The sequence below is a fragment of the Simochromis diagramma genome, unplaced genomic scaffold (genome assembly GCF_900408965.1).
Source record: "Simochromis diagramma unplaced genomic scaffold, fSimDia1.1 OVJJ01000531.1, whole genome shotgun sequence".
NCBI classification, from domain to species: Eukaryota; Metazoa; Chordata; class Actinopteri; order Cichliformes; family Cichlidae; genus Simochromis; species Simochromis diagramma.
In genome coordinates, this window is record NW_024387353.1 from 1790149 (window position 1) to 1810597 (window position 20449).

The 20449-nt window shown below is 42.4% G+C and overlaps 1 gene segment (V, D, J or C); it reads right to left on the reverse strand.

Moving 5' to 3' along the window:
• Positions 1–12601: 12601 nt before the first annotated feature.
• LOC120718582 lies at positions 12602–13151 on the reverse strand. The segment is given in 2 exon segments: positions 12602–12992; positions 13100–13151. Coding segments are annotated over 2 exon segments (375 nt in total).
• Positions 13152–20449: the final 7298 nt, after the last annotated feature.

The window sequence follows — 20449 nt, forward strand, 5'->3', positions numbered from 1 at the left end:
AAGAATCTTTTTGAGATTAATGACTTTAATGAATCTACTGTCATAATCTATGGGGTACACAGTTTATGTGTTGAGGTGTATAAGGACCAAAAAGCAGACAATAAACAGATTGGAAAATTCTTCTTTTTTTTTTTTTAACAACCAACCAACAATCTTTACATCTGCTCCTATGGGCAGAACTCTGTGCCATCAGAAACTGAATTTGAATAAGTTAAATTTGAATTTGAATTGCTCAGACTGAATCTGAATTGTAACTTGAATAAATGCTTTTGAAAACTTAATTTGAATTAGTCTAATTTGAAATTGAATTTATGGTTTGAAAATGATCATCACTAAATTGAAATTGAATTTTATATTTTGAAAATGAATTGATTTGCTTTGAAACTGCACTTTATCCTTTTTTTTTTTTGTCTGCCTGTCCCATTTGGTTCTTTAGCCATCAGAATTGTTGTCTGAAGACCAACAAGGATACCCAATTACTTTGCCAAATGGATCATCGTGGCATTGCCGTATTGGTCCATTTTGGTCGATCTTTTGTTTTTAATTATTTATTATATTTTATTTTCAGATGTTACAGACGGGACAGACATGAGTGAGGTATAGGAAAGGAGAAAGAAAGAGGAAGGAAGGAAAAACAGAAGGGGGAGAGGGACAGTGAGAAAGGGGGGGAGAAAAAAAATAAAAATCTCCTGGATCACCTGTTGAGAGAAGAATAGAAAACAAGCAAAAAGACAAAAAAACAAAAAAAACAAAGCAACATACTAAACACAACACCATCGCATTCATCTAGCTAAGGTGTAAACAGCAGTAAATACTAAATATTCAATGTTGTTGTGCAGCACGCAGGACATATGTGCTTCGAAGTAGCAGCCAAGAACGGTGTAATTTGGGTCTACGCGCATTGAACACCCCGTGTGCATACCTGTGTGGATCAGCGCGCTTGTATTCCAAAGGTTTCTCCCTGTATAAACGATCTGCTAGGGAGTGTGGGGGGGCCACAGCCCCCGTCCTCCAGGGTGTGAAGAAGGTATGGAGGAGATTCAAAACTCCAGACATCCAGAGGCCCCAGAACACAAGAGACCAAGGAGACCAACAGAGGGGCAGCAGCGCCACTGTTCCCGTAAGAGCTGAGGAGAGTCCCAGATGAGGGTTCACTCAGCAGCCGCGGAGCAGAAGTCCAGGGGGGTTGCAGTGACGCGCCCATGAGCTCCGCCGGCCGCCAGCTGTGCCTGAGTGACCGAGCCCCAGGCCGAGAGGCCGGGGGCACCCCCACCTCCGAAGGGGCCCCGAGCTGAGCCCCAGGCTCCAGGCCCCGATAAGCGGCCGCCAAGGAGTGAGCCGGTGTGTACCTGGACGCCCACCCCCAGACACAAGAACCACCAACGCACCGACACCTGAGGGAGTCCGCCACCGGCAGGGGAAGTGGTGGTGGGTGGAGATAGGCCTCCAAACCTTGGAGGGCCTGAGGTGTCCCCAGAGAGGTGGCGTCTGTTACCCAACCGGACATATAGACACCAGACATACAGGCACACACAGACACAAACATCCATTCCCCCCCTCTGCTCTCATATGCACTCACTCCACACTCAACCAACGTGGAGACAGACATAAAGAGACGCTGTACACACGATCACACTCCCCAAGCGTACTCTACAAACCGGGTCTAGGTACCCTTGCCCCTGGAGGGGGGAACTGCACCCAGACCCAGGTGGTGTTACCCTTTTCCCTGCTGGTGGGGAGAGGCAGACCGCCCCGACTCCGCAGCAGCAGGGAGGCCCCACACTCCAGACCGCAGTCGGACGGCCAACTCCTCCTCCTAGCCCCCCCGCTCCAGCAGGCCGCAGAGAACGGGGGTGAGAGAAGACTCCAAACCTCCCTCCACCCGCTCATTGTAGTGTTGATGCATGTGTGTTCTAAGGTGTAATTAAAACCCAGGAGGGCATGGAGCTACCTGCCAGAGAGCAGCAGGTAAGCGCATAGTCCCTCCTGCTAGCCCTCAATGTCTACGTTGTATTCAAATTGAGAGGTGGGCAACGACGCCAGGGGTGGGGTGTACACCCTGATGGTAATTCTGACTCCGTGTATCGTGCCCACCCCCAAGATCCTATATGTATGCGTAATGAGAGTGTGAGTAATGTGAATGTCTAAGTTGTGGGATAAAATTGAGGCAGAGGCAGCCAGAAGGGGACAGGGGGGGGGGGGGGGGGGTAGCCTCCTCTGCACCCTGGTGACATACCCCTACTCCAAGGCCCTAAATGTGTGGGTGGTTGTGGTGGAGCGGGAAGAGGGAGGCAGCTGGAGATGGGAGGGAAGGAAGGGAGGGGCAGGTGAGGGGCAGCCCAAATCTTAATAATATGTATGCATTAAGTCCATAGTAACTACATAAATTGCAAAAAAGTGCAATAAACTACAAGAAAATTGAAAATCGTTTTTGTTTTTTTTAACATATATTTCTAGTTAGAGAAATTTAAGAGGCTTATCCCTCAAAACTGTAAGTACAAAAAAGTTGCACAAAATAGTTTTCCCACCACAGGAAATTTATTTTGAGTTTCTTCATAGTTTTATTTTTGAAATACACCAATTTTTATATACTGCAGGAAAAACGAAAATACATATTACAATGCAAATTTGCAAAAAAAACAGCATATGCATCAAAATAAACTAATTCCAGCAGTGCAATATGAGTCCTAAGCATCCCAGAAACGACACAGAAAGTCATAAAGTCAAACATAACTTTTAAAAAACACCAGTATAGGCTCATGAGGCCCTGATAGTAAAAAACTACATTTCCGCAAAATGACGTCACGTCCGGTTCCGGGCAGGACATGGCGACATGCGATAGTTCGTGCTGATGGACGTAGGAAGTGTTACAAACAGCTGATCGGATCGGCAAAGCGTGTTTCTGGAATATTATGTTTTTATTGCTGCAAGTGCTTTTTATGCAGTTTTTGCAAAGATATATGTGGAAGGAAACTGTAACCTAGGACAAGCCTGATGGCATAAGATGTAAGTACAACTCCTCCGGTTTCATATGCAAAAAAATTATTGCGCTAGCTTACGTGGTTGCAGTGCCACCGGGATTTAAAAATAGTTACGCAAAACCGAGCGTGCCCGCTCCGACCGGCTTTAAAGGGTTAAAGTGCATTTAACAATTTCTCTTCTGATTTTAAGAGAAAAGCACGTAGCTTTACAATAAGTTTGATGCTGGAATTATTATCTTCCTCTTGTGTCGTGGAGGATAATTCAGATCTGCTCTGTCAAAATATTATGTCTACATTTCAGTAAAATTAAACTGAAAAAAAAATCTAACAATAATATAAAGAAGAAGAACTTTCAAGTATTGTTTGAAATTACTTTGAGTTTATGTGAATTTTAAAAATTGTTTTAGATATACATGAAGTGGATTTTGTGTCGCTGAATTAATTAATTTATTCTATTATTTGTTTCCAGTTAATATTAATGTAAGTCATGTACAATATTGATGATTTTAAACTTGTTTTGTAAATGAAAGAAAAGAGAAAGGAGAGAAATGAAAATGGATAAGGGATACCATGTATAAGAAGCCTCAGTAACATGGCCTGTAAACTGGAGATGCAGATCGAAGTAAAGAAGAATCTCAGTTCAAAGCATTCTCTTCTTCTCATTCTGTTCACTGTCTGTCAAACTGGATAAGCTAAATCACGCCCACATCTAGTGAGGACAGAACAGTAAAAAGGCATACAATTCAGCAGATTTCACCATTCAAGGCGGCTACTGTATTCACAATGTCTGAGCCATCAGCTAACCAAGCCCAGCAGGTAGAGACACTTGGATCTCTGGAGACAAGATCATACTGTTCCAGCTCAAAACTTTCCAACAGGTCAACAGCAAGCGTTGCAGCGCTCAGGGCACGTGCCAAAGCAGAGGCTGCACAAGCGCAGTTGGCTTATGCGGAACAGAAGCGGAAGCTATGAAACAGCAAGCTCAATCCAAGCACAGCTGCATATTCTACAGCTGAAGAAAATGGCTGCTGCTGCATCAGCTGAAGCACAGGTCTTAGAGGCAGCTGTTCAGCTTGAGGAACAAAATTCCCAGAAAAGCGGGCAACTCCCAGTCACCCCTGCAGACTGTAAGCAAAGAGTTCAAGATTACACTGACAGTCAGTCATATGTGCAAAATATTCAAGAAAATACTCCTGCTGAAGATAACACACAGTCATCACCATACCTTAAAAAAGGATATCCAAGCTCATCTGTGGCTCTACCCAAAGCACCCTTGTGGAAAGAGGAGGACCTCACACATCAGGAGCTGAGACAGCAACATCCACCCAGTGATCACCACGATCATGGGACATACACAAGTCCAGCACATCAGTTTGAACCACTCACGCCAATACCACCTACCCACAATAACTCATCTGCTATAACAGATGTGGCAAAATATTTAATGAGACGAGAGCTTGTGTCAAACTACTATACAGAAATTGATGACGAACCCCAAGACTACCGTACATGGAAATCCTCCTTCTTAAATGTAATCAAGGACTTGTCTTTGTCACCTAGAGAGAAACTTGACCTCTTTATAAAATGGTTAGGACCACAGTCGTCTGAGCAAGCAAGGAGAGTCAGCACTGCGCAAATTTATAATGTTGCTGCAAGCCTTGAAATGGTTTGGCAGCGCTTGGAGGAGTCATATGGAGCTCCAGAGGTGATTGAACATGCCCTCTTTAAGAAAATAGAAGACTTTGCAAAAATATCTGCCAAAGACAATAGCAGGCTGAGGGAACTTGGTGACCTCTCACTTGAACTGGAACTTGCCAAAGCAGAAGGGCACTCACCTGGGCTCGCTTTCCTCGACACAGCACGTGGTGTCAATCCTATTGTAGAGAAACTACCACACACATTGCAAGAGAAGTGGATTTCATGTGCATCCAAGTTCAAAACAAACCACAACGTTGCCTTCCCACCTTTCTCTGTCTTTTCCCAGTTTGTACGAGAACAAGCGAGAATCAGGAATGATCCCAGCTTCTTTTTTCTCTCAACAGGTGTAGGGAAAGCTGAACGACCTATAAGGTACAACAGAACACAGATATCAGTAAGAAAGACAGATGTGTCATGTGAACTGGGGGTAAGTGAATTGGATAAGTGGGATGACCCAGACAAGCAGTGTCCTCTCCATAGGAAACCACACCCTCTTAGGAAATGTCGCAGTTTTCGTAGTAAGTCTCTTGAAGAAAGAAAAGCTTACCTAAAGGAGAAGAACATATGCTTTAGATGTTGTGGATCCACCAAGCATCTAGCAAAGAACTGCACATCCAAAATTACTTGTAAGGAATGTGAAAGCGACAAGCACATCTCGGCTTTGCATCCAGGCCCACCCCCTCACAACTTCAGAATGCCACTAGAGACAGGAAAGCATGGCGGGGAGCCTCAAGCCATGCCAGTGTCAACCTCAGCTAAAGCCATGTGCACTGAAGTCTGTGGAAATTGGCATAGCCCTAGGTCTTGTGCCAAAATCTGTCTAGCTCTGGTTTATCCTTCTGGCAAGAGAGAGAAAGCAATCAAACTATATGCAGTCTTAGATGATCAGAGCAAACCGCTCTCTCGCACGATCCATGTTTTTTGACATCTTCGAGGTGGACGGGAACACAGAGACATACACACTCAAGACGTGCTCAGGCATAATGGAAATGAGTGGAAAGCGAGCCAAACACTTCATCATAGAGTCGATTGATGGCAACACCAAGGTACCTCTACCTCCATTGCTGGAATGTGATATGATTCCAGAAGACTGGTCTGAGATACCCTCTCCTGAAGTTGCACAACATTTTCCTCACTTGAAGGACATTGCACACAAAATCCCTCCCATCAATTCAGACGCACAAATCCTTCTGCTCCTAGGAAGGGATGTGTTGAATTTGCATAAAGTGAGAGAAACAACACAATGGACCAGCAGATGCTCCATTTGCTCAACGGCTCGACCTTGGCTGGGTAGTCATAGGAGATGTCTGTTTGGGGCGCACACATAAGCCGAGCTCTGCTGTGAGAACCTATAAAACTAACGTGCTGCTCAATGGGAGACCATCATATCTCAGCCCGTGCTTCAACAGTATGAATGCAAAGGAAAAGCTGTTAGCAGTCCAGCAGAGATGCACTACTCAAAGCCACATGGATACTTATCACGGGGTCAAAACAGACAACCTCGGTGATACAGTGTTCATCAAGAGCGAAGACGATGAGAGACCCGGACCTTCACTGGAAGATGAACGTTTCCTCAAGATCATGCAAAGCGAGATGTACCAAGACAACTCTAATAGTTGGGTCGCGCCTCTGCCCTTTGTAACACATAGGCAGCGACTGCCAAACAACCGCCAGCAGGCTCTCAAACGACTACATACTCTCAAGCGGAGTCTCGACAGGAAGGCAGACATGAGAAATCACTTTGTTAAGTTCATGCAGAAGATGTTTGACAGTCAGCAAGCAGAGTTAGCACCTGCTTTGAAGCCTGAGGAAGAGTGCTGGTATCTTCCATTGTTTGGAGTATACCATCCGCAAAAGCCTGGACAAATACGGGTAGTTTTTGACTCGAGCGCCAAACACGAGGGGGTGTCATTGAATGATGTCCTTTTAAGTGGTCCAGACTTGAACAACACTTTGGTTGGAGTGCTACTGCGGTTTCGAAAAGAGCTTATAGCAATAACTGCAGATGTGGAACAGATGTTCTACTGCTTTACTGTAAGGGAAGATCACCGGAACTACCTACGTTTTCTCTGGTACCGAGACAATGACCTCACAAAAGATGTGACAGAGTTCTGCATGACAGTGCATGTATTTGGCAATAGCCCCTCACCAGCTGTGGTGATCTATGGGCTGAGAAAAGCAGCTCAAGCAGGAGAGGCAAAGCACGGCAAAGATGCAAGGGAGTTTGTTACCACAAACTTTTATGTCGACGATGGTCTGACTTCACTCCCTACAGAAACAGAAGCCATCAGTCTTCTTCAAGGAACACAGAAGATGTTAGCTGAGTCCAATTTACGGCTACACAAAATTGCCTCAAACAGTAGCAAGGTAATGGATGCATTTCCAGCTGATGATCTGGCCAAGGACCTGAAAAACCTAGACCTAGGGACAGATCCTCTTCCTGTTCAGCGTAGCCTTGGACTGAGCTGGAGTCTTGAATCAGATTCTTTCACCTTCCAAGTTTCCAAGGAAGAAAGACCCTTCACTAAGCGAGGCATACACTCTACAGTCAACAGCTTGTATGACCTGTTAGGTTTTATTGCTCCCATCACTGTCCAAGGCAAAGCCCTCATCAGAGAACTTACCACAGAACCATGTGAATGGGATGATCCTCTTCCACCTGCCAAAGAAAGACAATGGAATGCATGGAAAGACTCCCTGTCAGAGGTAGAGCTTCTGCACATACCCAGGCCTTATATTCCGTCTTCTCTGTCCTCCATGCAGCACCAAGAGCTTTGTGTCTTCTCAGATGCCTCGTCAATGGCTATTGCAGCAGTTGCCTACATATGAGCTATTGATAAACAAGGACAGTGCTTCATTGGGTTTGTCATGGGTAAATCCAAGCTAGCACCCAAGCCTGCACATACCATCCCCCGATTGGAGCTGTGTGCTGCAGTTCTTGCTGTAGAGGTGGCAGAGCTTATTTGTCAGGAGATGGACCTTGAGTTGCATGCCGTAAGGTATTACACAGACAGCAAGATTGTGCTAGGCTACATCTATAATGCTTCGCGAAGGTTTTACATCTATGTGTCCAACAGAGTCTCCAGAATTAGGAAGTCCACTACATGCACGCAGTGGAATTATGTTGCAACAGAGAACAACCTAGCTGACATCGCAACAAGGCCGATTGCAGCAAGTCTCCTGCACAAAACAAGCTGGTTCACTGGTCCTCAGTTCCTAAAGCAGGCCCAACAACAGGTATCCCCATCAGTGACATTAAGTAAGTTTGACCTTGTTGAACCACAGCACGATGCAGAGATTTGCCCAGAAGTCAGCACCCTGACAACTAAGGCTACTGATAGACCTCTCAGTCCACAGAGATTTGAACGGTTCTCCTCATGGAAAACTCTGATAAATGGAATGGCGAAGCTCATCAGCGTGGCAAGCTACAGGTCCAGGCTTTCAAAACAAGTCCCTCAAAATCCACAAACACAGGCAAAATTTAGAGTGATCTGGAGTGTTCAACAGTTAGTATTCACGGAAGAAGTGAGACAATTGGAGAGAGGGAAACAAATTTCCGAAGCAAGTCCTCTGTGGAGGTTGAACCCCTTTATCGATCAGGATGGAGTGCTTAGAGTAGGTGGACGGCTCTCTTCAGCTGACCTTCCATATGATGAAAAACACCCAGTCATACTCCCAAAGAGACACCATGTGACAACTTTGTTAGTGAGACATCATCACCAGGAAGTTGCCCACCAAGGTCGCCACTTAACTGAGGGGGCACTTCGCTCAGCCGGTTTGTGGATAATTGGCGCAAGAAAGTTGGTTTCTAGCTTGATCTATGGATGTATCATATGCCGCAAACTCAGAGGAAAGCCTCAAGAGCAAAAGATGTCTGACTTGCCTGAGGATAGGCTTTCCATAGAACCCCCGTTCACCAGAGTTGGTCTAGATGTCTTTGGACCATGGAGTGTAGTGTCACGACGAACAAGAGGAGGCACAGCAGAAAACAAGCGATGGGCAGTGTTGTTTACGTGGCTAGGAACACGAGCAGTGCATATAGAGGTGATTGAATCCATGTCCACCTCAAGTTTTATTAACGCCTTAAGAAGGTTTTTTGCCATACGAGGACCTTCCAAGGTTCTCAGGTCTGACCGTGGAACCAACTTCATCGGTGCCTGTAGAGAGTTAAGGATCTTTACAGATGACTCAGAGGTCCGAAATTACCTTAGTAATGAAGGCTGCTCGTGGACCTTTAATGCACCACACTCATCCCATATGGGAGGCTCATGGGAAAGAATGATTGGTGTTGCTCGTCGGATCTTAGATGCCATGCTGCTGCAGTCTGGGCCTACCCGTCTTTCTCGTGAAGTCCTTGTCACCTTGATGGCAGAAGTGATGGCAATTATGAATGCTCGTCCATTGGTTCCGGTGAGTACAGATCCAGAGTCACCGACAGTCTTGACACCAGCAATGCTTCTTACTCAGAAGGCAAACATTGTGTCTGCTCCCGAAGGGGTGTTTGACTTGAAAGACCTATACAGGAAACAGTGGCGACATGTCCAATGTCTAGCCGACATCTTTTGGAAACGATGGCGACAAGAATCTTTGACAACACTGCAGTCCAGAAAGAAGTGGATCAATGACAAAAGGGACATGCAAGTCGGAGACATTGTCTTACTGAAGGATGACCAAACCAAGCGAAATGAATGGCCTATTGGTCTCATTGCTAAGAACATCCCTAGTCAAGATAATAAAATCAGAAAGGTGGAGGTTAGGGTTGTGAAACAAGGTGCTCCAAGGATTTACCTTCGTCCAGTTTTCTCAGCTCATCCTTCTGTTCCCCAAGGAAACTATAAAGAAAGACTGAAGTATACAGGAAACTAAACAGTAAAGTAAAAGAAGTAGTGGTATAAAATAATTTATACCAGGCGGGGAGTGTGTTGGTATAACTTTAATGTGGTAATATGCTTTTGTATGTATGATTTGGCACCCTCTTGTGGCCACAGTTGGTACTTGGGAAGTTGTTATGCCCAGCTAGTTTGCTACAAGTGCTCAGTGGAGGTGAAACCTTTGCCCACGCATGCCTGTAAGTTTTCATTACATACTATAACCTTAACTATCTGATTTGTGATGCATGTGTAATGTGCATATACTGAGTTACTATTTCATCTCTGTGGTCATTACTCATTTGTAAAGCTGTGTGCTAGCGACTGTATATTAGCATGTGTTTGCTAACTTGCTATGATCAATAATGCTAGTTAACTGAAGGTGATGTTTATGTTTAATTTAGGCAACCTTAAGATTTATGTTTTTTGCTGGTTGCCATGAAAACTAAGTTTCAATTAGTACATTATGTATGTTCAGTGAATGAGAAGGTAATTATCTGTTTTGTGTTTATTTAGTTTTACAAAAGAAAAGAGAAAGGAGAGAAATGAAATGGATAAGGGATACCATGTATAAGAAGCCTCAGTAACATGGCCTGTAAACTGGAGATGCAGTTCGAAGTAAAGAAGAATCTCAGTTCAAAGCATTCTCTTCTTCTCATTCTGTTCACTGTCTGTCAAACTGGATAAGCTAAATCACGCCCACATCTAGTGAGGACAGAACAATATGTTTACACTTAAATTCACAGGTGTGTTGTTTTTATTTTGAGCCTCACTGATCAGGAACACTTTCAGATTTTTGGATTCAGATTATTTTATCTTGATATAGATTCAGTGGATTTGTTCCACTTCTAAGGTCAAAGGTCATGAACAAGACTTATCCTGGTATCTGTTAATGGCCCACGTTTGTTCTTTAGTTAAATATATATTTGAAAGTTGAAAACAACATGCATGCGATAGCAGTGGGACACAAATTTGTGATGAATCACTTTATTTTGTGTGTGTGTGTGTGTGTGTGTCCTCAGTGAACTGTATCAGTCTCTGCAGTATCTTCCAGCTGCAGCAGTCAGTTCAGTTTCTATTCAGTCTGACTGAGGGAAGTTTTTGTACGACTGTTTTTCACTGTGTGAACACACGCTGACTGAAAGGATAGTGAAAACTCTTACAGTAATAAACTGCTGCATCTTCAGCCTGGACTCCACTGATGGTCAGAGTGAAGTCAGAATTTGATCCACTGCCTGTAAAACGAGCTGGAATCCCTGAATATCGAGTGCTAGCAAAGTAAACGAGCAGTTTAGGAACTCCTCCATCTTTCTGTTGGTACCAGGCTAAAAGATGGTTGTTGTTCCAAAAACCAACATTCTGACTGGTCCTACAGTTGATCCTCACAGTTCCTCCCACAGCAGAGCTCACTGCTCCAGGCTGAGTCACTGTGATCTGTCCTCTGGACTCTGAGGACACAGAGACAAAAACATAAAGCAGCTTCATGGTTTTGTGGGCTTCATTTCAGAGGGACAGATGTTGATAGAGGAGAGGAGTTTGATTCTCTGGACTTTACCTGTGAAGCAGCAGCAGAGGAGAGTCCAGATGAGGACGCAGATCAAAGTCATGTTTTTGATGAGGAGGATTTCTGTGGCTTCTGTTGTGATGAAGGACAGCTGTCAGTCATCCAGTGTTCAACTCTCAGGACTATAAACTCTCCCAGAGCACTGGAGCATGGTGCTGCTGATGCAAAGTGCCTCTCTATGGAAATGATCTTACTGACTTCAACAGGATTACATCACAAGCAGTCATCACAATGTGAATTCACAGGTGTCATTTCGATCAGTCAACATGGTTTGAGAGTCATTTGTAAAATCATCTAAATGATATGATTCATATTTATTCAGAAAAGTATATTTTAACATCCCCTGGTCTAGTTTTGTTTGGTTGCTGTGGCTCTAAGTCAGCACAGACTTGGATCAGTCAAATAATGCTGTTTAGTAATGGATCAATCAAATTAACATTTTACTGAAATTCAAAGTAAGTTCTCTAAATTTGGTCCTGTATTGGAGCAGATAACATGTGGATGTCTTTGCCACAAGGATACTCCTTTTTTTACTTATTTTTTTCAGAGGCTCAAAAATAACTGAGCAATTGAGGACGAATGAGGACAGAATTCATAGTTTAAGGAAAAAAATTCTACCACAGCTTAATTTTGAGTACTTTACACGTCATATTCATTAGTCTAAAATACTCTCTAAGGGGGAAATGGACTGGTTTTTCTATAGTGCTTTTCTGCTCATTCACCCATAAAGAAATACAAGAACAATTTGTATGCTTTTCCTACTGGAATGCTTTCTATACAACATTCAAACACATTTAGACTGAGATGGATGCATTGGATGGATGCTTCTGAGCTACAATAGCCCCAGGTGGCTGTATCATAGTCTAAGTCTACTACCAAGAGATCAAGAGTCATCTTCATGAAAGGAAACTCTTACCAGTTACAAACTGCTGGTTACACTCAAGAACTGGAAGACTGGATTAGACTTTGCCAGAAAAACACAGAAAAATCAGGAACAGTTCCAAGATGAAGTTTTATCAGCATAATTGGAAAAGAAAATGATGAAGAAGGAAAACTGATCTGAAGCATATCACATCATCTGTCAAAGATGTTGGAGCCAATGTTACTCATTGGAGTAGTTGGAAAGTCATTGGACAGCACTTCACAGTGCAAATAGATAATGACCCAAAGAACACTGACAACCCAAGACTTTCTCAGGTGAAGACATGGTCAAGTCACCTTTTTTTTGGTCTCCTATTATTAAATAGCCACAAGGCTCAAAATGTGGGTTTAGTGTCAGGGATACAGTTAATTTAAGATTTAAGCTAGGTGTTAGAGTTCAGGATTCATTTTTAAGGTTAGGGTAAGAGGCTGGGGAAAGCATTAAGTCAATTAGATGTCCTCACTAAGGTATAAAAAGCATTTATTTGTGTGTGTGTGTGTGTGTGTGTGTGTGTGTGTGTGTGTGTGTGTGTGTGTCCTCAGTGAACTGTATCAGTCTCTGCAGTATCTTCCAGCTGCAGCAGTCACTTCAGTTTCTGTTCAGTCTGACTGAGGGAGGTTTTTGTACGACTGTTTTTCACTGTGTGAACACAGCTTGACTGTTGATGTTGTGATAACTCTGACAGTAATAAACTGCTGCATCTTCAGCCTGGACTCCACTGATGGTCAGAGTGAAGTCAGAGTTTGATCCACTGCCTGTAAAACGAGCTGGAATCCCTGATTCTCGAGTACTAGCATAGTAAATGAGACGTTTGGGAGATTCCCCATCTTTCTGTTGGTACCAGGCTAAATAGTTGTTGTTATAAACATCCTGACTGGTCGTACACTTGATGCTCACAGTTGCTCCCACAGCAGAGCTCACTGCTCCAGGCTGAGTCACTGTGATCTGTCCTCTGGACTCTGAGGATACAGAGACAAAAACATAAAGCAGCTTCATGGTTTTGTGGGCTTCATTTCAGAGGGACAGATGTTGATAGAGGAGAGGAGTTTGATTCTCTGGACTTTACCTGTGAAGCAGCAGCAGAGGAGAGTCCAGATGAGGACGCAGATCAAAGTCATGTTTTTGATGAGGAGGATTTCTGTGGCTTCTGTTGTGATGAAGGACAGCTGTCAGTCATCCAGTGTTCAACTCTCAGGACTATAAACTCTCCCAGAGCACTGGAGCATGGTGCTGCTGATGCAAAGTGCCTCTCTATGGAAATCATCTGACTGACTCCAGCATGACTTCATAAGCAGTCATCACATTGTGAATTCACAGGTGTCATTTCAATTGGCCAACATGTTTCAAGAAAAATGTAAAATAGTATAATTATAATTTTTTGATCTGGGATGCACTTTCGAGGTCCAAGTATTTTTGTTTTTAGTCTGTTATTTATTCATTCGGGATCTCTAAGTGTTCTCCTTAACTACAAACTGCTGCAGCAGATTAAAAACAGAATTAAACATTCATTCAGCTACTGCTATAAAAGTCATGATGAATGATATCTTCAGGGCATTGAAACTTTTGGTGTGACTTTCTCCTGGACTGACTCCAACATGCTGTTGTCAGGGTTCCTGGGTCGTTGACCCAGCATTTTCAGTTTGTTTCATGTCTGGTTTATTCTCTGTTTTCACTCCCTGTTCTTTGTGCCAGCCTTTCCCTGTGTGTTACTTCAATTATGTTCAGCTGTTCACTCACCAGTCTCCAATCAGTCATTATTCAGCCAGTGTGTTTAAGTCCTCAGTTTCCACTCACTTACTGTCTTGTCATTGATGTTGTCACTGCTGTCTACTCTGCATGTTTGCCTTTCAGTTCAGTCCAGTCAGCCAGTCTTCTTCCCTGCTCTGCTCGTGCGTTCATCCTGCCATTGCAATAAACTCCCTTAATCCTCACCACGAGTCCTGTTTTTGGGGTCCCCTCTTCTTCACATCCACACAGCAACCCCTGACAGCTGTTTAGTAATAGATCAATCACATTAATATAATCAAGATCACAAAGTCGGTTGTCTAACTTTCTGATTGCATTTGAATTGAAAGGTGTGTAGGTTTTACCCAAGGATTTTTTCGCCAGACACTCAAAAGTAATTGAACAACTGTCTACTACAACCCATTTCATGGAGATATAAGACTTGTTTCCTCATTATTCAAAGATAAGTTTAAAAGATGAAGTATTTTCAGTTCAAAGTTAGCATAAGGTTCAGGAAATCGTCAATCAGCTAATATACTAAACTTTAAAAACCACCCAAGACTTTCACAGGCAAAGAAATAGGATATTCTTCCATTTTTAAGTCACCTTCTTCACCTCAACAGAGCATGCATTCCTGTTATTAAATACTAAACTGAATGAAGAGAGACACACAAACAAGCAGAAACTGAATTTGGATTCAGTAAAGGCCTAGTGGAGAATTATGTAGTTGAGTTTGTTTGTTTCAGAGTCAGAGAGCCGTGTCTCTCTACAGTTTTGTTTCAAAATAGCTGATAACTATTCACTGATAGCTGCTAACATCTGCAAACAAATATAATTCTATAAAGTTGTTCTATATAGTGTGTAACTGTTAATATAGAGGGTTATTAAATTTATTGCTAAATTGTAACCCAGTGTTAAAAACGGGATTAAAAGCATAAATATTGATACTCTTTTGATTAAAATACTCATTTCACAATGGGAATAAATATTGATAAAAAGCAATTAAATATAATAAATGCTGATAAAAAGCATGTAAACATAAGTTTAATCAATATGTGGATAAATGGTGTGGAGGCAGGACTGACCCTCCTCCAATCTGTGTGCGCTGCTCAGACACCTGTGTGTGCCTTCATGTACCAATCAGCTACGCTAGAGATACATATGGAAGGAGAAAGAAGCTATCTGGATAGTAAAAGCCTTTTTGGTGAAAGTACTTGGAGAGTATTAGTGAATTCTGAAGGCCATGCAAGCACTGTGAAGTCCTGTATAGCATTTGCTGCTTTACAGGGGGCCTGTCTCAATATGCGTACTTGTAAGGGTCTGAACAGAGTTTCATCATGTTATTCTTGCACTATTATGTTCCGCCACATGTTGTTATTACATGGGTTGATTAAGGTAAACATTAGGCTGACATCTGGGGCCAGAGCTGAAACTCTTCTGGGCCAGCACAGGACCACCATTGTATCTGCAGCTGGCCTTGTGCTGGCCCATGTGTGGGCCACCTCTGGCAAACCTGATCTGGGCCACCAAAGGGCCGTCATTCTTTGCGGTATGTGGGCCATGTGTAAGCACATTGTGTGGGCCAGATCAGGGCCATAACAATTTTACTGTGTGGGTAATAGTTTATGTTACACTTCTTTTGCTCCAAATCACATTTTATTCACTACTGTTGGGTTTCTACATCATTGTAAATAAAGTCATTGTCGACACCACAGCTCGGAGTCTGTTTTGGGTTCACTCCACGCTCTGGCGACAGCCCTGACACTTGATTAGATGTCATGGCTTTGTTCCACTGCGGTTATCAAAGGTCATGACTAAGATTCATCTTGGTATCTGTTACTGGCCCACGTTTGTTCTTTAGTTATTTATATATTTGCAAGTTGAAAACAACATGCGTGAGATAGCAGTGGGACACATATTTGTGTTGAAGGGCTTTATTTTGTGTGTGTGTCCTCAGTGAACTGTATCAGTCTCTGCAGTATCTTCCAGCTGCAGCAGTCACTTCAGTTTCTGTTCAGTCTGACTGAGGGAGGTTTTTGTACGACTGTTTTTCACTGTGTGAACACATACTGACTGTTAGGATAGTGAAGACTCTGACAGTAATAAACTGCTGCATCTTCAGCCTGGACTCCACTGATGGTCAGAGTGAAGTCAGAGTTTGATCCACTGCCTGTAAAACGAGCTGGAATCCCTGATGCTCGAGTGCTAGCATGGTAAATGAGACCTTTGGGGGGGCTTCCATCTCTCTGTTGGTACCAGGCTAAAAAGTGGTTGTTGCCAGAAACATAAACATTCTGACTGGTCCTACACTTGATGCTCACAGTTCCTCCCACAGCAGAGCTCACTGCTCCAGGCTGAGTCACTGTGATCTGTCCTCTGGACTCTGAGGACACAGAGACAAAAACATAAAGCAGCTTCATGGTTTTGTGGGCTTCATTTCAGAGGGACAGATGTTGATAGAGGAGAGGAGTTTGATTCTCTGGACTTTACCTGTGAAGCAGCAGCAGAGGAGAGTCCAGATGAGGACGCAGATCAAAGTCATGTTTTTGATGAGGAGGATTTCTGTGGCTTCTGTTGTGATGAAGGACAGCTGTCAGTCATCCAGTGTTCAACTCTCAGGACTATAAACTCTCCCAGAGCACTGGAGCATGGTGCTGCTGATGCAAAGTGCCTCTCTATGGAAATCATCTGATTGACTTCAACAGGATTACATCACAAGCAGTCATCACAATGTGAATTCACAGGTGTCATTTCGATCAGTCAACATGGTTTGAGAGTCATTTGTAAAATCATCTAAATGATATGATTCATATTTATTCAGAAAAGTATATTTTAACATCCCCTGGTCTAGTTTTGTTTTGGTTGCTGTGGCTCTAAGTCAGCACAGACTTGGATCAGTCAAATAATGCTGTTTAGTAATGGATCAATCAAATTAACATTTTACTGAAATTCAAAGTAAGTTCTCTAAATTTGGTCCTGTATTGGAGCAGATAACATGTGGACGTCTTTGCCACAAGGATACTCCTTTTTTTACTTATTTTTTTCAGAGGTTCAAAAATAACTGAGCAATTGTCTTCAAGCCATTTCATCAACAGATAAAGCCTGTCCCGTCATTTTTCCAAGACAAATTAAACAGATGAGTTGCTTTCAAATTATCTGATTGCATTTATTGGTTGTTAATTAGATCCCTGCATATGAGGTCAAATGAACTATCAAAATCAACAACCTGGTTCATTTTTAAAAGGAATGATTGTATTGGCCAGCACAACACAAATAAGGCCTAAAAGACCACAGAAGAAAGCTGAAACGAATGAGGACAGAATTCATAATTTAAGGAAAAAAACTCTACCACAGCTTAATTTTGAGTACTTTACACGTCATATTCATTAGTCTAAAATACTCTCTAAGGGGGAAATGGACTGGTTCTTCTATAGTGCTTTTCTGCTCATTCACCCATAAAGAAATACAAGAACAATTTGTATGCTTTTCCTACTGGAATGCTTTCTATACAACATTCAAACACAATTAGACTGAGATGGATGCATCAGATGGATGCTTCTGAGCTACAGTAGCCCCAGGTGGCTGTATCATAGTCTAAGTCTACTACCAAGAGATCAAGAGTCATCTTCATGAAAGGAAACTCTTACCAGTTACAAACTGCTGGTTACACTCAAGAACTGGAAGACGGGATTAGACTTTGCCAGAAAAACACAGAAAAATCAGGAACAGTTCCAAGATGAAGTTTTATCAGCATAATTGGAAAAGAAAATGATGAAGAAGGAAAACTGATCTGAAGCATATCACATCATCTGTCAAAGATGTTGGAGCCAATGTTACTCATTGGAGTAGTTGGAAAGTCATTGGACAGCACTTCACAGTGCAAATAGATGATGACCCAAAGAACACTGACAACCCAAGACTTTCTCAGGTGAAGAAATGGTCAAGTCACCTTTTTTTTTTTGGTTTCCTATTATTAAATAGCCACAAGGCTCAAAATGTGGGTTTAGTGTCAGGGATACAGTTAATTTAAGATTTAAGCTAGGTGTTAGAGTTCAGGATTCATTTTTAAGGTTAGGGTAAGAGGCTGGGGAAAGCATTAAGTCAATTAAATGTCCTCACTAAGATATGAAACCCAGTGTATTTCTTTGAGTGTGTGTACTCAGTCAACTGTATCAGTCTCTGCACTTGAGAGAGGTTTTTGTATGATGGCTTTTCACTGTGTGAACACATACTGGCTGTTAATGTAGTGTTCACTCAGACAGTAATAAACTGCTGCATCTTCAGCCTGGACTCCACTGATGGTCAGAGTGAAGTCAGAGTTTGATCCACTGCCTGTAAAACGATCTGGAATCCCTGATTGTCGAGTGCTAGCAAAGTAAATGAGCAGTTTAGGAACTCCTCCATCTTTCTGTTGGTACCAGGCTAAAAGATGGTAGTTGCTCCAAACATGAACATTCTGACTGGTCGTACACTTGATGCTCACAGATCCTCCCACAGCAGAGCTCACTGCTCCAGGCTGAGTCACTGTGATCTGTCCTCTGGACTCTGAGGACACAGAGACAAAAACATAAAGCAGCTTCATGGTTTTGTGGGCTTCATTTCAGAGGGACAGATGTTGATAGAGGAGAGGAGTTTGATTCTCTGGACTTTACCTGTGAAGCAGCAGCAGAGGAGAGTCCAGATGAGGACGCAGATCAAAGTCATGTTTTTGATGAGGAGGATTTCTGTGGCTTCTGTTGTGATGAAGGACAGCTGTCAGTCATCCAGTGTTCAACTCTCAGGACTATAAACTCTCCCAGAGCACTGGAGCATGGTGCTGCTGATGCAAAGTGCCTCTCTATGGAAATCATGGAAATGCCCTTGTCCATTATAAAAGGTTTACTCTGTGTTCAAGAATCAGTGATTTGCTATTTCTGTCTGCTGTAATTACATCTTTTTTCCTCTTTCTCTTTTTAATTAATCCATTGAGTTATTCATAAACTCAGCAATTTGTGTTTTGTTGATTATTTTTAAAAGTATTTTTTTTAAGTTTTACATTGTGCATCTTATGCTGAGCAAGCTTTGGTTGTGAGGATTGGGCAGGCTATTCTGTGACGTACTTAAAATCTAGTAATACAGATGGTAAATATTTGCACGAAGAAAAGTCATCATTTCTTCATCTTGCTCTGTACTACACTATAAAGATTACAGCATAAAAACATAAGCAGCACATCGTCAGAACTTATACTGAATCTTTGCACCAGACCATGTGTGTTACTCATGGCCATTGATCAGTGGCTGTTGATTAATGGTCATGACAATTTGCATATTAATGATCAAGGAACTGACCTCCCAGCCCATTGTTCCTTCAGTGGGCTGGTTTCAGTCATTATGCAAATGTCCTGTTTCTAAGGTTGGAGAAACCTGCAGTCAGCTGAGACTGAAGAAGTCACCTGGATGAGTGACGAAACGTTTCTCCCCCTGAAAACATTACGTCCAACACTACTTTGTGGGTTTTACTTACCTGGATGATTGAGCGTGCATCAAGACACCATGTGTGTTAGTGTCTAATTATGAATAATATTACTCAGATATTGATCAGTGACAAACAACAAAAGGCTACAGTTTCAAATATTTTAGACTCTCTGACTGGTGAGAGTAAAATGCTGAATTTGATTGCTCAAGCAGAGTAGAAAAGTGTTGTATAAGAACCAGTCCATGTACCATTTACCATTGCTTCCTCTTCAGCCCGGACTCCACTGACAGTCAGAGTGAAGTCAGAGTTTGATGTAAAACGAGCTGGAATCCCTGATGTTTTAGTGCTAGTGTAACAAATGGAAAGTTTAGGAGGATATTCAATCCCTCTGTTGAGGCTAGGCTAAACAGTCTGATAATTAGACCTTATGACTGGTCCGTTTGATGGTGACAGTGTTCCCCAGAGCAGAGCTCACTGCTCCAGACTGAGTCGTGGTGACCAGGACTCTGGTGCTACTAATGTACAGACACTCTCTATGGAAATGCTCTGAATCCAACTGGGACTTTTTTTGTGTCTTTATCAGTAGATCAATCATTTTTACAGTATTAAGGGAAAATGTTTTAAAACCTCTGGCATTTATACTAACTCAGTTCAGGCGTTTATTATGTTGTTACATGGTTGACAAAACAATCAGATTATTTGACTATTTATTGCAAATATGTGTAAATGTATTTTTAATATAGCTCCCGTATTAAGAAAGTGAATAATATTACTAATCTTTCTTGTAATATAACCATGAATAAAGTCCATAAAACCTTTATAAATGTACCTGCACTGAAAAAAACTACTCAGGAGGTTTTCACTAATTCAGTAATTGCCAGTACGAGAGGTCAAGGGAGCCACAGGCTGAACAAGGAGTCCTGTCTGGCTTGGTTAGCCCATGGGACTCCAGAGGCAGCTGATAGGTACCAACAGGCCAAGCAGAATGCAGCTCGAGTAGTGGCTGAAGCAAAAACTCAGGTGTGGGAGGAGTTCACAGGGCCATGGAAAAAGATTCTGGCAAAGATATACACTGTATATGTGTATACAAAGTATACACAGCTATTGTGGCACACCCAAAATGTGTGTCCATTTTTGTGTTAATCATTTAATTTAATTTATTAATTTATTTATTTTTGTTATTTTCCGTGACTATGAGGACTCAAAATGATTTTGGAAACATGACTAATTTCTGTA